General features: G+C 43.0%; 1 protein-coding gene across 3 annotated transcripts in view; it reads right to left on the bottom strand.

Annotated features, from left to right (window-relative positions):
- LOC116818044 (ras GTPase-activating-like protein IQGAP1) overlaps positions 1 to 17,777 on the bottom strand; it is a 122,799-nt gene that overhangs the window by 11,146 nt on the left and 93,876 nt on the right. For 2 of the 3 annotated variants that reach the window (XM_032768658.2, XM_075069781.1), the window contains exons 24-28: positions 10,575 to 10,730; positions 10,243 to 10,406; positions 8,618 to 8,842; positions 2,777 to 2,917; positions 2,601 to 2,685 (exon numbers count right to left, since the gene is read on the bottom strand). In XM_032768658.2, coding sequence (XP_032624549.1) covers positions 2,601 to 2,685; positions 2,777 to 2,917; positions 8,618 to 8,842; positions 10,243 to 10,406; positions 10,575 to 10,730 — 771 coding nt within the window. Of the gene's footprint in view, positions 1 to 1,447; positions 1,496 to 2,600; positions 2,686 to 2,776; positions 2,918 to 8,617; positions 8,843 to 10,242; positions 10,407 to 10,574; positions 10,731 to 17,777 lie in introns of all 3 variants that reach the window. The other variant, XM_032768660.2, reaches the window with a different exon arrangement.

Here is a 17,777-nt window from a genome sequence, read left to right as displayed (position 1 = left end):
TTAAAATTTTATAAATAAGATATACGAATAAGTGCTATTAATGAGTTACTAATAGGCTGCTTACATAGTCATTATTGATGCAGTGTTGTTGTAGCCATGTCCCAGGATATTAGAGAGACAGGATAGGCGAGGTAATATCTTTTATTGGATCAACTTTCTGTTCCAAACCTTGCCTCCCTCACTAACGGAAGTTGGTTCAATAAAAGATATTACTTCACCCACCTTGCCCCTTTAAATGGTTATTATAATAGAAGTGACACTTAAAGGATCTGTGTAAACTGATTTGGGGAAGGTGTTCCATGCATAAAGGGCAGCATGGAAGAAGGCATGAAAGTGCTTGTAAGAAAAGTTAGCAAAAAAGTGAATGCCATCACTGGCAGAACAAAAGAATGGTGAGATGGGACAAGTAGGGGGAGTAAAATTGAGGAGAACCTTGAAGGCAAGGACCAAAGTTTGCATTTAATGTGGTGAAGACAGGAAGTCAGTGGACAGATCTGACAAGTAGTAATACTGGTGAAAAACATATACTAATTTTCACACACCCCCTTCAGAATAATTTGTGAAGAAATCAACTGAGATTTTCCATAGAGATCTCTCAAGATAACCATGAATTAGCAAAATTGAGAAACCATTTCAGCTTAGATGCCAGAAAAGTGAGAAAAGAAGATACTAGAAGGACTACTTGGTGAATTAGATTTTTACTATACAATACCAGGTTAAACGTAGAACAGCTAAAACCTTCAGAAAAAGAAGACAACAGTTAATAAATATGTTGTCCATGTACTCAATAGGCTTCCTTCTATCTTCATGTGACATTTAGCCAAAGATATTCCAGGGAAAGGAAGTTAAGACCCCACTAGCTATCCTGGAGCTGTATTCTCACAGTGTGTTCTGTGGCTTTCTGGTGAGCCATGGAACATTTCTGGTTGTTGTGGAGTCGTCATACATCATCATCTCCTGATTCCAAGTGCTTCGATGTATGGAAGAGTCTAGATGCCTGAACAAACAGCTGAAATCAGGGAGTAACCAGCTTAACACTTCTACATTAGAACCACTTTCAGGGGTCAGACACACCAGTGGAACTTTTAAAAATAAAAGTACTTGGCATTATTTTTTCATGTAAGCAACTGCTGTAGGTACACCAGGCTGCTGTGTGATCATTAAAGATAGTGAGGGCTGCAAATCTGGGAATACAAAATGTGTCTGAGAGACACCCTCTTTATTAATACATGACCAAACTAACAAAAAAAATGGAGAACTTTGTTATATGGGGCTACTTCTGTTCTTAAACATCTATTAATCGTATGTGAGCATTAAGTCTACCACTGTAGCTTTGACTTTGCCATCTTTACGACTATATTGTTTCTACAGAGAGCAGGTTTATGAAAGCCTAGGGAAAGTTGCAGCTTTCTCTCTAAATTTACAGTTGGAAAAAAAGTTAAATCACCTGCACAGAAAGTCTAGAATCGAAGCTTCAGTGTGGGAAAGCACAGAACTAGAAGAGAGAAGAAAACAGCATTCAGATTTTTTTTTTTATAAAGTAGGAACAGAGCAGTTTAAAGAGATACTATCAGATACGATATGCTCTAAACCAGGGATCGGAAACCTTTGGCACGCAGCCTGTCAGGGAAATCCGCTGACGGGCTGGGACGGGTTGTTTACCTGCAGCGTCTGCAGGTTTGGCCAATTGCAGCTCCCACTGCCCATAGTTCGGTGTTCCAGGTTAATGGGGGCTGTGGGAAGCGGCGGCCAGCACTTCCCTTGGCCCGCACTACTTCCTGCAGCCCCCCTTTGCCTGGAACAGCGAACCGCGGCCAGTGGGAGCTGCGATTGGCCGAACCTGTAGATGCTGCAGGTAAACAAACTGTCCCAGCCTGCCAGCGGATTTCCCTGACAGGCAGCATGCCAAAGGTTGCCCATCCCTGCTCTAAACTTCGAGTTTGTTAATTAAAAAGGGGTTCATGGAAATAAAAATGTTTTCATTATTATTATTTTTTAATTTCAGCAAAAGAGTTTTGGAATTTTAAATGTCTGTAAGTCAAGCACTGCCACATTCATTCAATATTGAATGACAACCAGAATGTGATACTAATTAGACAGTAACGGCAAAAATGGTGAAAAGTGATGTAGTATATCCTGCTGTTGAAATACTGTGGAGTGCTATTAGTAACACAGGTAAGGATATTGGAATTTTAATATACATTTTTAACCTGATATTGTCTCTTTAAGAAAGAAAGATCTTGCTGTGATTGCTTCAGTAAAAACAAAGATTCACTTACTGGCAGAAACCGTACAGCAAGTCAAAGAAACTTGAAGGATCAAATGCCCAAAGGAAATTAAAACAAGGCAGAAGCGACAGGATCCCTCCTTCTAAGCCCTGTACCATACACAATAACATTCACACACAACACAAAAGTCAGCTGGAATAGTTTATGTCCTTAATGAGAAAGCACTAAAATCTAAAAGATCATGCACATATTCCAGGGAGCAGGATGAAACACAGATGTGTCTCTGCAATAGCCAGGCTGGCTCTGGGTCTGATTTGCAATCATACACACTACTCTTTGCCAAGAGGAGGGCAAAGGTATTGAAGTCCTTACCTTCAGCAACTCATCCTCACCAGCATCAGGAAATTTCTCATGTAGTGAATCTTTCAGAACCTTGGCAATGAAGCGCATACCATAACTGTGAAAGAAACAAGACAGCAAGCAAGACTCTGTGAGCATGAAATCAACAGGAGTTTTCAGAAAGCAACGGTGCAACTCATTGTACTCACGGGATTTTATCCACTGAGCTGACAATGGCTGACAGGAACTTGTCTGTCACTGTCCGCATGTTTTTGATGGATGCATCTAGGCGTGTCCTCACCTCTTCATGAGCCAGGGCTTGCTCAGGTGTAACATCATATGGCAACTTACTGTTAGACAAAACCCACAAGTGAATGAGGCCTGAGCATTCCTTTCAACAAGGTGGTTGGCTGTCCTGTTTCCAACTATCAACTTGAACTGAAAACTGCCATTTAGCCCTAATTTGCTTGGCTGGTAACAAAATATGGTTACTTATCTCAAAGAATACTACAGTTACAGCAGGGTGTGTTGGCCACACAGATTCAACTCTGTCCCCCAGGAGCAAGATATTGACGTCTTTTTAATAGCAGTGTCTGTTGGGGCCATGCCTGCACCACTGGAGCCCTTGTGACCTCTGTAACTGAGGGTGTCAGGGGTGCGGTAATGTTAAGCACCTCTCTGTTTCTTCATCAAGTGTCAAGACCTGGAATTAATGATTGCATGGGTGTTAAGTGCTGCTGTACAGACCAAATAGAAAACCATCTAATTTAAACTCGTCAGTTTGTCTCATGGACTGCTTCCTGCTCTGAGGCAAGATGTTAAGGACTGCTGTCAAGCAACAGTTCTTGGTGGACATCAGCCAGCCAGCATCCAGGCTGTAAAGTGCAGCAACTCTGGCTCTGAATGCAGGAGCTTGACATTGTTCTATGAGAGCAGGCCAGGCAGAATTAGTAAAGTGATTAGCCCCAAAAGCATCATCATCATCAGGTCTGAGTACCAGAACTGTTTGGCCAAGCTGGAGCTATTAGGATGATAGTCCCCAAGTTATGTGTCTGAGCTTTGCAGGACCCTGTGGATCACAGGTATCAGTGGAAAAGTGTATATGAGGACTAGGGCCCATAGGATGAGGAAAGCATCTGTGAGGGATCCTGGACTCCCACCTCCTCTGAGCAGAACCTCTGGCATTCATTGTTGTGGCACATTGCAAACAAGACTATCATCAAGTATCCCCACTGGCAAAAGATTGTCCGGAGGCCTGAGGGACTACTTGCGGCTCTCAGAAAGGTCTCTACTGAGCTGGTCCCCCAGGTTCTTGAAGATGGAGAGATATCATGGTGACCTGGTGCTGAATATTCTCTGACCACAGACTCATGGCTTCTTGACACAGGACAGCTGATTGGACCCCTCCTTGCCAGCTGATGTAATCATGGAATCACATAAGTGTAAGATTGAAAGGGACCTCAAACAGGTCATCTAGTTCAGTTGCCTGCACTCAAAGCAGGACTAAGTAATAACTAAACCACTCCTGACAGGTGTTTGTCTAATCTGTTCTTAAAAACCTCCAATTATGAAGATTCCACAACCTTCCTAGCCAATATGTTCCAGAGCTTAACTACCCTGACCGTTAGGAAGATTTTCCTAATGTCCAACTAAATCTCCCTTGCTGCAATTTAAGCCCATTGCTTCTTGTCCTATCCTCAGAGGTTAACAATTTGTTACCCTCCTCCTTGTAACAACCTTTCATATACTTAAACTGTTATGTCCCCCGAGTCTTCTCTTCTCCAGACTAAGCAAACCCAATTTTTTTCAATCTTTCCCTATTGGTCATGTTTTCTAAACTTCTAATAATTTTTGTTGCTCACCACTGGACTTTCTCCAATTTGTCCACATCTTCCTGAAACGTAACACCCAGAACTAGACACTATGCTCCAGCTGAGACCTTATCAGCATGGAGTAGATTGGAAGAATTACTTCTCGTGTCTTGCTTACAACACTTCTGCTAATACATCCAGAATGATGTTTGCTTTTTTTGCAACAGTGTTACACTGCTGACTCATATTTAACTTGTGGTCCACTGTGACCCCCCGATCCCTTTCCACAACATTCCTTCCTAGGCAGTCATTTCTCATTTTGTATGTGTGCAACTGACTGTTCCTTCCTAAATGGAGTACTTTGCATGTGTCCTTACTGAATTTCATCCTGTTTACTTCAGGCCATTTCTCCAGTTTGTCCAGATCATTTTGAATTTTAATTCTGTCCTCCAAAGCACAACCCCTCCCAGCTTGGTATCATCAGCAAACTTTATAAGTGTACTCTCTATGCCATTATCTAAATAATTGAGGAAGATATTGAACAGAACCAGACCCAGGACTGATCCCTGTGGGATCCCACTTGATGTGTCCTTCCAGCTTGGCTGTGAACTACTGATAACTACTCTCTGAAAACATTTTTCCAACCCATTATGCACCCACCTTACAGTAGCTCCATCTAGGCTGTATTTCCCCAATTTGTTTATGAGAAGGTCATTCAAGACAGTATGGCTGTGTCTACACTGAGCTCTCCCAGCGACAAAATAAAACTACCACCAATGAGGGGCAGTAGCTTCATTGCCGGGGAGCATCTCTTGCCGAAAAAGCGCTGTCCACACTGTCGCTTTTCGTCATTAAAACTTTTGTTGTTTTTTTTCACACTTCCGAGCGACAAAAGTTTTAATGACAAAAGTGCAGCGTAGACATAGCCTATCAAAAACCTTACTAAAATCAAGATAAACCACATCTACTGCTTCACCCCCCCGCCACCCACAAGGCTTGTTACCCTGTTAAAGAAAGCTATTAGGTTGGTTTGACAGGATTTGTTCTTGACAAATCCATGTTGACTGTTAATAATCACCTTATTATCTTCTGGGTGTGTGCAGATTGAACGCTTGATTATTTGCTCCATTCTCTTTCCAGGTACGGAGGTTAGGCTGACTAGTCTGTAATTCTCCAGGTTATCCTTATTCCCCTTTTTTATAGATTGACACTATGTTTGCCCTCTTCCAGGACTCTGAAATCTCTCCCATCTTCCATAAATTTTCAAAGATAATTGCTAATGGCTCAGATATCTCCTCAGTCAGCTCCTTGAGTATTCTAGGATGCATTTCATCAGGCTCTGCTAACTTGAAGATGTCTCTTTGAAAAACTGCCAACTCTCTTGAACTGTTTTTCCCCTTAGACTTGCTTCTCATGGGATCTTACCTATCAACTCTCTGAGTTTGCTAATGTCTACCATTATCATTTTCTGCTGTTTTCCCTCCTGTCACTCCTTAGAATCATGAACTCTATAATTTCATGATCACTTTCACCGAAGCTGCCTTCCACTTTCAAATTCTCAAACAGTTTCTCCCTATTTGTCAAAATCAAACCTAGAATAGTCTCTCCCCTAGTTGCTTTCTCCACCTTCTAAAATAAAAAAAAATCTTCAATACATTCTAAGAACTGCTTGAATAATCTGTGCCCTGCTGTATTATTTTGCCAAACAGATGGCTGGGTAGTCGAAGTCCGCCATCACCACCAAGTCCTGTGCTTTGGATGATTTTATTAGTTGTTTAAATAAAGCCTCATCCACCTCTTCTACCGGGCTAGGTGATCTACTGTAGATCCCCACCATGATATCACCCTTGTTTTTTATCCCTTTTATCCTTACCCAGAGAGTTTCACCAAGTACATTGCTGTGGTATAGTCTGGAGACCCTGAAGGAGCAGTAAGAATGCCCTTCATGCCAACTAAACAGCTTGGAGTTGCAGCACATTGACACACAGGGATATTTGAGAGCCAACCATTTCCTCCAAATCTGAAGTTGGTCAAACTCTGAACAGAGGGATTCACAAATTCATATCTTTCAAGGCCAGAAGGGACCACTGTAATCATCTAATCCCACCTCCTGTAGAACACAGGCCAGGGACTTAGAAGACCTGCCTCCTATCAGGAGCGCAAGAGCTACATCTTTCCTGGTCCTTAGTATGGGTCTCCTTACAGCTTCTGTTCTGTTTCAAAGTGAAAGCTGCCAAAGAACAGGGCTTGTGAGTACCCTTGAGCTTGGCGTAACATGATGGCTCATAGAGGCATTGGAGGAGGCTGGGAGCAAGTGGTCTCTCAGCAAATGGGGTCAGTCAACCGATGCTTGCATTGAAGTCTCCGGCAGACATACCACTGCTGAATCATAGGAGGGGCAGATCTTGAATCTTGGAGCTTTGCTTCAGCCATTTTGGCCACATGGATTAGGGGGTGTGTGTGTCTCTAGCTTTGTACAGGCAAGTGATAGGGTACTTCAGGAGAGAAACTGTATCAATCCTTCATTTCCACAGTGTACGTCTATCTAAATTTTATTTATTCATTTATTTATCACCAACAGGTTTGCTAACTAACTAACTAACAACTGTAGTTATGGAATATATGTGGAATATCTAAGAATATATGTGGAATATCTAATATATGGAATATCTAAGAAATCTTTTGCAGGTTGAAGAGATGTGGATACTGCAAGGTTCCATCTCAAGAGTGGTAAGAAGGAAGTGAGAGGCAATGGAGACTGCCCCACCTCTTATATCCTCTGCTACAGTAGTCAAGAGTTCCCAGCACATAGCCCCAGTGGACACTGCTGTTCAAAAGAATTTGATCTCATGTGCATAGGGCACATGTGCACTCAGAGGAATATATGTGGACAATAACTCAAAGGAGGACTGGACTCCTGCTCTTCCTTTCGGTAGCAGAAGGAGTGGGGATTTCTTGGTAGTACCCTCTCTTTCCCTTTCTTTGGACATAGTGAGAAAATAATGCAGAATCCTTTTGCAGAGCGTGCACGCAGATTGAGCAAGAAGAGGTGCTTTAGTCAATTCCCCTTCAGAGCCCAGACAAGTAAGCAGAGTGCTCATTTCAACAGCCAAACTGCTCAAGGCTTGGATACAAACTGGAAAGTTGGGCAGTCTCTGGGGAACAGGTATAATATACTCTCTGTGGAAAACAATGCTGAGTAAACAGGCATCTGTGTTTTGCACAAGATGAAGTTTCTTTATAGTCTTCAACTGAAACTGGGGTGATTAAGCTGACAGCCCTTAGATGTTAGGGTCTGAGGGTACACTATAGGATGTTGCCAGCAGAAGGCCATCAACTCTGAAACTTAATCCCACTCTCAGTCTTAACATAACCAGTTTTGGCTACCAGAGCATCCTACAAGACCTCTCTCTGTGGACAGGGTAAGGATTTCTGAGCGAGCAAACTCAGTTTGTACTGTCAGAGTACTTTAACTGTTGGCAACATTCAGTTTGAAATTTTCAGTATGTGTTTTTAAAAATAATCTCTATTTGAACCTATTCCAAGTTCTAGATGCATGCAATGATATGCACTGAGAGAAATAAAACCAACACGACTGCCTTAAAGAGTATCCAACATAAAGGGGTCCCCAATTCTGTTTATGTATCTGGATGCTATTGTAATTAAACATAAAGAATAGTACTAACAAAGAGAATTGCAACCCTTTGCCATTAACAAAATATAGATGGTCACTCTTATGGAGACTCCAAACAGTGCTTGTGTAACTGACCTCCTTACTCAGAGAATCCTCATTATTCCAGGATAGGGAGGAGAAAGGATATCTGCTAAATTACTACAGAATTGCACACCACAGCATTTATTGTATGTATCTTACTTCAAATGCACACTATGCAACCAAAACTGACAAGAAGCTGATTCCTGATAACTTTCTTCATAGTCTCTTATAGCTCAGAAAGTACCCCTTAGATGCCTGATTAACCCTTTAAAGCAGGAGATGCCAAGGTCTATTTCCTCTCCCGTAGGAAAGGTGAAAGCCTTTCTTGACACCTTAGATAGGTAGCCTGTTGGTTACATTCCATCACCTTTACAACTACCCAACAGGAATTGATTTGATGAGTCAAACATTCTTTAAACCCAGTGGAAATTGGGAAGAGAAACTCAGTGAAGCCAGAGAGGCAAAAAGCAGATAATGTAAGGCAGCTGAGAAGTCAAAAAGCAAAGTAGTAAGAGTTCCCACACCTGGCCTCTCCAGTTTGCGACTCCATCTGGTTAACCCAAGATTTGTAAATGTCCACAGGATCAGTTTTGATGTTGAGTGATTTGTCATCTATGATCTCCTTCACGACAGGTGCCAGGATCTGCCTCATTGCATTCTGGCCACGGGCACCACGGTTGAAACTTACCACCATCTTAATAACAGTGGGATTTCCAGTCACAATCTCATGTATCTGATCTACTTTTGATCTGGAAGAGAATTAAAATGAATAAAAAACTAACTAGAAATAGTTTTACCAGTTATGCAACACTCACATTTCATGATGCATGCTTCTTAAGGCAAAATATGTTAGTTTCATTTGTAAAGCTGGTGGATTTTGACAAAATTTCAATAAAACAAGTTACAACAAAGAGTGCATTAAGGAGATTTGTAGTGCTTGGCTCAGGTGTGCTAGGAGGCAGCATGGGGCACAAAATTTAGCACCTTCATCTAAGAAATGTAGCACAGCTGGCTGGTGCCTAGAATACCATTACTTAGAGCTGTTACAGCACATTTTGCATTTCATTTTTAAAAACAACACAACACTTTAAAAACATTTTTGCAGGGAGAGAGAGAGAAAATGATTGTGTTTTGGAGGGGGGCAGGGAAGATATGTATGGTATTCTTTCCTTGTAAGAGACAGTTCATCATAGAAGACTAGGAGAAAAACTACATTTAGTGATAAGATGACTCACTGAAAGGATGAAAACAACAAATTAACAGAAAAGTCTCCAGAGAGATAGTTTATATTCTTTTTCAGTAATGAGGCCCCAGCTGTGCACTGAGAGGAACTGGACTATGATGTAACATGACCACAAAGAATGTGCCAAGCCTGTGTCCACAAACTGACAGCCTATAAGAATATAAACTACTGCAGCTTTATTGAGCTCTTGCATTCTCATTAGCTGTTGAAAATCCAGGACAAGCTGAGTTTGCACTTCAGTTTCTTACGACATGTCTACACGGCAAGTTACCGTGCAGCAAGCCAGAGCGCGAATCTATAGTGCACCAGATTGCCATGCAGTAACATCCTATGTGATCACTGCTACAGCATAGGAAAAGTCCCGCAATGTGATTTAGTATACTGCTGCAAAGCACAGTGTCCTCATAGCAGTGCACTGCATGGCAAGTTGGTGAACTGTAGATTCACACACCAGCTTGCTGTGCAGTAACTTGTCATATAGACAAGTGCTTAGTTCTCCTGGCTGTCCTTTTCCAAGCTCCTTATTGGCTTACAAAGCTGGAGCTACTCTAGGCACAACAGCAGTTTAAATCACTTTACATTGTGGTTACATGTTTTTCCAAAACACATTCATTTAGCCAGTTTTCCTCCTCAGAAAAGCAGATGCTTTTAATCTAAAATAAAATCATCCTAAAACCCAATGTAAAGAGGCTTGTTTTCTCTTCAATGGCTATTACTGAACAGCTCCTCTCCAAGCTAACAGATATTTCTTTGGACTTCAGGGAAAACCAGTTTCTGTCTAAGAATAATTTGGAGACTCAAGCATGAACAGGGATAAACAGTGTAGCAGAAGACATCAGGTGATAAATGACATCATAACAACAGCCCTTTAAGCCATCTGTATAGCAAGGCCATGACAGCACATACTTGATTTCTTCCTGCAGTGCTGTCTGGAAAAGCCGAAGTAACAGATATTCTTCCCTCTGATTGGATGCATAGTTATATAGAGTGAAGATCACAGAATCCATAAACTTGGTGGATTTGTTCTGAGGCATCTGAAAAATCAGCTTGGCCAAGTAGGTGGGGTTAGTCTACAACAACAACAAAAAAAAGTTCAGCATTCATTCCCATAAAGGACAGGACAACTGGTGGCAATAGTGGGTCCAAAACACAGTGCACAGGTGATGACTGATTTAAGACACAGGAGTTTCCATGGCCAGAGACTGTCAAAATCTCTAAGCCTTAGGGGAGCTGCTCACCTGAAGCAAGTAGAACAGGTGCTGATATGCTTCCAGCTTCTCCCTCTTCTCTTTGCTTAGAGCCTTCAAACCTCCCCTCTGTTTGTTCAGCATCATCATATCAGACAGCTGCTCCTTGTTCTTCTTGGTAAGTTTCTTACTATGAGACACAACATCCTGCAAAGACAGGGAGAGACTCAAATCTAACTTAAATCCCCCAAATCCTCACTGACACTTTTTTAAATCGTATCCCTTTAATCTCTATATTTATTAATACTGCACAGAGAATTGTGCATAACTTTATACCTGGGTGTGCTATGGACACTGCACTGGTTTAATTAGTTGATGATTTCCTGCTAGCAATGATCAAGAATAGCATTCCCATGGTGATTTAATTAAATCCATCAGCTGCATTCAATACAACTAGCCATGAGGTGTTCCTCACTCGATTGCAGCCACAGGCTGGGATAGACCATCACTGTGAGTAGTTGTTTCATTCTTAGTGGACACAGAGTGTTATGTTGAGAGACTGCTCACTTCCCTGAGGGCCCACTCTTGTTGGGATACTGTGGGGCTCAAGGTGCACATGAAACTGCTGGGGCACAGTGTGATTTGGTTTGGAATGAGGTCTTCAATATGTGGATTACAGACAAAAGTCTGTTTTATTGAATCTGCCAGGTACAATTTACTGATTTACCCAGAGTCCTGGATGCTGGTTAGCAGATAGACTCAATCCAGGTAGGACTGAGGTAAGCAGCAATATTCAGGTTCACAACCTCAGGGTCCTGTCTGATATGCAGCTGTTTCTGCACATCCAGATTTTTTTGTTATGGATCAAGTTTATTATGGTTGTGCCTAAGGAACATATAAAAATGGGGCCACCCTGTGCTTAGAGCTGTACAGAGTAGTAGACATTCCCTGCCCCAAAGAGCTTATAATCTAAATAGACCAGACAGACGGGGGGAAGGGGTATAACACAAGCAAAGCGAACAATAGGATGGGAACAATGCTCACATTAGTTCCACGATTTTTTTATTTTTTTTGCTAGGTTTACTTAGGAGAGGATGAACTAATTGAGAAGAAAAAAGTATAGAAGACAGTGAAGAGGACAGGTAAGGAAAGAAGAGGGTATGGGGGGGGCAGGTGTAGAGTGAAGTTGAGATGAAGACACTGAGGGAGGGGAAGGGAGAGAGTTGGAGCAAATATGAGGACAGATTAGTAAGACTGGGACTTTTCAACTTGGAACAGAGACAACTAAGGGGGGATATGAGAGAGGGCTACAAAATTATGAGTGGTGTGGAGAAAGTAAATAAGGAAGTGTTATTTACTCCTTCTCATAATACAAGAACTAGGGGTCACTACATAAAATTAATAAGCAGCAGGTTTAAAACAAACAAAAGGAAGTATTTCTTAACAACACGCATAGTCAACCTGTGGAACTCTTTGCCAGAGAATGTTGTAAAGGCCAAAACTATAACTGGGTTCAAAAAAGAACTAGATAAATTCATGGAGTATAGGTCCATCAATGGCTATCAGCCAGGATGGGCAGAGATGGTGTCCCTAGCCTCTGTTTGCCACAAGCTGGGAATGAGTGACAGAGAATGGATCACTTGATGATTATTTGTTCTGTTCATTCCTTCTGGGGCACCTGGCATTGGCCAAGGTCGGAAAACAGGATACTGAGATAGATGGACCTTTGGTCTGATCCAGTATGCCCGTTCTTATGTTCTAAATAGCAGCACAGGGTAAAGAAAGTCCAGTCAAAACTATAGAAATTTCTTGGAATGTCCAGAGATATGGTTTGGATGCTTCTATTATTTCCAGCTGGAGATTCCGGCTGTCTCCTTTCTGCAGTTTTCCACCAAGGCAATATTGGCGGAAGGGGTGAGGAGACGAAATATCACCTGGGTCCCAGTGCCCCAGAATATGAGGGAGGGTATTCCCCCAGCATAGTTCTGAGTGGACAAGGGCACTTTCTATCACTGACACTTGGCCAAGGTTTCAACCTCCTTCAAGGCAGGACCTGGCCATAATGATCCAGACCTCTGTCACTCTGAGACTGGATTATTGTCATGCTCTCCTCAGGGGGCTACATCTTAAAACTGTTCAGAACTTCTGCTATTGCAGAATGCTGTAGATAGTCTGTCAAAGAACCTCACTCATACAGCATATTACATCTGTGCTTTGATTTGCCCTCTCTTCCCATTTATTTTTGGGTGCCATATGAGGTGTTGGCTTTAACCAATAAAACTTTAAACAGGTTGGGGATCTTTATTACCCCAGAAATCACCCCTCTTCATGCATTACCATCCCAGATGAGATAAGTCAAAAATATTCAAGCTAACAAGCCCCTGATTTAATCACAAAAGGATAGGAGGCAGAGAATTCTGACCAATGAGCCTTCCACTGTGGAATGCGCTGCCCCATGAGTTAAACATAGCACTAATATGTTGACCCTTTAGGTCATGTTGCCTCTTCTCCTAGGCTTTCCTTTGCACAAGGGATGAGATGAGCAGTTGGGTGGTCAGGGTTGGTAAGCTCACATTGTGAAGATGTTTATACTGAAGCTGAGTACTGCAACAATCTGGTTAATTGTCCTTGCAGCTGAAGCAGCCAAGTGTTTTTCTCTTCCACTGAAGCCAAAAGGACCAACAAAAACTTGCAGAAGGGCCATTCTGGTATCCTCTTTGTTGGCGGAAAAAGTAAAATTGGAAACAGCTAAAGCCGTTCTCCTCATCAAGCAGTTGAAAAGTCTGAACATTGATATCTGAGCTTTATCTGAAGTGCGCTGGCCAGGAACTGATGAAATGAAAGCAAGGACTATATGTTTTTATTCTCAGGCTGCCTTGATGGGTTGCTCCAGAAGTAGGTGGCTGTAATACTTTCACCCAGTGCCCGATGGGCATTGCAGGACTGACGGGTGATTAATGAATGACCATCAGAGTCTTCTTCTGTATCAGCTACTGGAATCTTACCATTATCACAGTGCATGGTCCCATCAACACCAAGGCCAGCAATGCGACTGCAGACAATTTGTCCCAGTAACTACACTCAATCCTTAATGAAACTCTGAGAAGAGATGTTGTCATGATCCTGGGTGATTTTAGTGCAGAGGTAGGAAAGGATAATGACACCTGGGCCAGTACTCTCAGGAAATTTGATACTGGGCAGAAGAACAGGAATGGACAGCAAATACTGGAATTAGCGATTGCCAATGACAGGTGATTGACTCTTCCATCACTCAAACAGTCATAAGCCGATCTGGTACTGCTCATATGTTTTCATTAGGACTGTTATTGACAGTGTTTTCATTAACTGTTATCGGTCAACAGTCATAGATGTATGAGTTTGCAAAGGTATTAAACAGGACACTGACAATCAACTTCTGCTGATAAAAATGCACCTCTGATTTAGAAGACTGCCAAGTTAATGAGCCTAAATTTGTCTGATTTAATTAAAAGACTCATATTACAACCAAGCTATCACACAGCTTTCTCTTCTGAACTGCTTAAGCATTAGAGACTGAAGTCTCATTCTGTCTGTCATCTGATGAGGAATGGCTTTGTTTCAAATCATCAGTGCTGACCACTGCCAGCTCAGTGCCGGGGCCTCAACTCTCCAAATTTCATCCATGGATCAGTGAGGAGATGCTCCTAGCAGTTGGAGTTGGGGGGACCCCAAGGCTGCAATTTGAGTCTTCAAAGACAAGTCGTTGAGAGCAAAAGCAAAGGCTCAATGGTTTTGACTTTGGAATGCCATCAAGTCATTGTATAATAAGATAAGGAACCCTGATGGTTGTCTTAGGCAGTCAGTTTAGAACAGGCTGCCTCCAGGCACCATCTCAGCATACTCTAGTTAACTTTACAGTGTTTGCAGTAGAAGGTGGCACCATCTTGATTAGTAAGAATCAGGACAGTAACATTGACCAGAGCCTGTAGTATCAGTTGTATCAATGGGAAGATCATTTCAAGATGCTCCTCAATTGTCTGTCACCTGCAGTCCCTCTTCCATTTGAGAAGGGACAGGAGCCACCTTCTCCATAAGCTGCAGTCTGGGAAGACATGATGGGTTCTAACTTTACCCTGGAGTTGCTGAAGACACGTGCTGTACTGTCGCTGCAAAGGCTCTTCTAGACCATCTGGCATACTACTCTCATCCCCAATGACTGGAAGAAGGGGCAATCTGTTCAAAAAGGGCAATAAGGTAGAATGTAGCAACTACCTGGGTATTATTCTGTTACTCCTAGGGAAAATCTTTGCTTCCAATATTCATATCTCCAATCAACGATGTACTTCATGGCAAAGGCTGGGGTACTCAGTGTGGCTTTAAGACTGGTCATTCTACTATCAACCAGGTCTTTATCTTGAGATAGCTTTTTCAGTAGATGGTTGAATTTAATATGCCATGCACAGCACTTGTTATAGACTACACCAGCCCTTTTATTCAAGTGCATTGAACAAGTCTATGGAATCTAATGAGGTGACTCAACGTCCCTAGAAGACAGGGATAGAAGAGCTCTATAATGGAATGGAAAGCTGTGTTAGAGTCAATGGCAGATATATGGCATGGTTTCCTATCTCGATGGGAGTTCATCAAGGCTTTGTTCTGTCACCACAATTCAATATCGTTGATAGATAAGCTTGAGAAGGCAACTGTCAGTGCAGCATGTATTGGTCTGGTTATTAATTCAGACAAAACTAAGTCCCTAGCCATTACCATCAAAGCAACCACCACCTCAGTATTAACCTGTCCCAATGAGACACTGACACAGTGTCAGCTGTTAAATATTTGGCCAGCATCACAGATAGTGCTGGAAAGATTTAGGAGCTTGTATAACAGCAGCTGCTGCCATGTGTCAGGTCATTTAGCAGTCTCCTGAGCTTGTTAAGTTTATGTAGGGGCAGTATGATGAGACTGCCTACAATGGCATGTAGCCAATCTGTCACTGTTAGTAGCAAAATATCCCCAACGGCTGGTGATGGGACACTGGATTAAGACACGTGCTGTACTGTTGCTGCAAAGGCTCTTCTAGACCATCAGGCAGTCTTCTCAGGCCTTAGAGAGGAGAAGGTCAGTCTCCAAGGGTGGCAGACTAGCACCGCGGACAGTGCAGTGCTGGCCAGGCTAGGGGGGGCTAGGGAGCTCTAGCCCGTAGCCTGCCAGGCTGCAGGCCCTGAAAGGAAGGGCCTAGCGGGTGCAAGGAGCCGTAGGGGAAGCAGCCCAGGGAAACAGACAGAGGAGGGGAGAGAAGGAGGACAGTGAGGCTGCCACTAGAGGGTCCCTGGGCTGGGACCCAGAGTAGAGGGGGGGCCTGGGGGCCTCCTTCACCCCTTTCAGTACACCCAGCAATTGGTCATAGGGAGCGGCTATTATACTACGCCAGATCCCTGACAAGAGGGATTGGACTCAGAGGGCGGTTGGACATGGTGGCTGGGGTGTAGGACGGCTGATCACCGACCCCCGGAAGGGGCTGCAGATGGACTAAGGGTCACTGCCGGAGGGCAGTGGGCTCGAAAAGGACGCTGCCAAGCAGGGAGCAAAGTGGGTCCAGAGATGCCAACAGAGGGCAAGAGGATGGACGGGACACCACCAGGAGGGGGCGCTCCACTGGACAGAGCTAATTCCCAGAGCCACCAGCAGGAGGCGCCAGGTGATGAGTCCCCAACCCATTACAGTGCCCAAGATGATAGATGTGTGCATTTTTTTTAAATTAAAATACAAGTATTTTGCTTACTTGCCGGAGTTAAGGGGCTGAATTCCCTAACATTCTTACTTGTGTAATGCATGTATGTATGTCAAGTATTAGAGGGGCAGCCATGTTAGTCTGGATCTGTATAAGCAGCAAAGAATCCTGTGGCACCTTATAGACTAACAGACTTTTTGTGAGCATGAGCTTTCGTGGGTGAATACCCACTTCGTCAGATGCATGTAGTGGAATTTCCAGGGCAGGTATTATATATGCAAGCAAGCAAGAGATAATGAGGTTATTTCAATCAGGAGGATGAGGCCCTGTTCTAGCAGTTGAGGTGTGAAAACCAAGGGAGGAGAAACTGGTTTGTAGTTGGCGAGCCATTCACAGTCTTTTGTTTAATCTGAGCTGCTAATGTCAAATTTGCAGATGAACTGAAGCTCAGCAGTTTCTCTTTTGAAGGCTGGTCCTGAAGTTTTTTTGCTGCAGATGGCCACCTAAGGTCTGCTATAGTGTGACCAGGGAGGTTTGAAGTGTTCTTACAGGTTTTTGTATATTGCCCTTCCTAATATCTGATTTGTGTCCATTTATCCTTTTCCATAGGCCCTGTCCAGTTTGGGCCGATGTATAAGCAGAAGGCATTGCTTGGCATATATTACATTGGGGACGTGAGGTGAATGAACCGGTGATGGTGTGGCTGATCTGATTAGGTCCTGTGATGGTGTCGCTGGTGCAGATATGTGGGCAGAGTTGGCATCGAGGTTTCTTGCATGGATTGTATGCAATGTATGTATGTATTACTGTTATAACCATTTTAGAGATGGGGACACTGAGGCACAGAGAATCAGAATAATAGAATATCAGGGTTGGAAGGGACCTCAGGAGATCATCTAGTCCAACCCCCTGCTCAAAGCAGGACCAATCCCCCGAAAGATTTTTACCTCAGTTCCCTAAATGGCCCCCTCAAGGATTGAACTCACAACCATGGGTTTAGCAGACCAACGCTCAAACCACTGAGCTATTAAGCAAGTTTACCAAAGCCCCTCAGCAAACCAGAACCAGATTAGAATTCAGGAGTTCTAGTCATTCAATTGTCTCTAGACAATTCTATCCTCTCTGTGAAACATTTCAACAACAAACCTCCTAGGATACTTGCCACAATTTACAGTACAACCTTCCCTTGGCTTATCATGTGTCTGATCCACAGAGCAAAGTGATTTTTGCCTGATTTAGACTGTATACTACTGGGGCAGTGACTATGTCTCTGTTCTATACTGTGCTGGGCACATTAATTATTATTTAAGAGACTATGGCATCAAAGGGGCACAGCAGTAATATTTTTGCTTTCAACAATCACCACCTTCTATAACAAACCTCTCTCTCAGGTAGCCACCTCAGAAGGCCCCCTGCATCATCTCTTTCTTCTTGCTTGGCTATCTCTGAAGCATTTCTTTTCTTTCCTTTCCTTCTTTCAGACATGCTACAACCACTCACTTGTCCTTCTGAATCCCCATCAACTTCTACTTGCCTTGACC

Source organism: Chelonoidis abingdonii, chromosome 9 (assembly GCF_003597395.2).
Source record: "Chelonoidis abingdonii isolate Lonesome George chromosome 9, CheloAbing_2.0, whole genome shotgun sequence".
In the NCBI taxonomy this organism is placed as follows: Eukaryota; Metazoa; Chordata; order Testudines; family Testudinidae; genus Chelonoidis; species Chelonoidis abingdonii.
The sequence above is the reverse complement of the archived record's forward strand: the minus strand, read 5'-3'. Positions and strand labels throughout refer to the sequence as shown.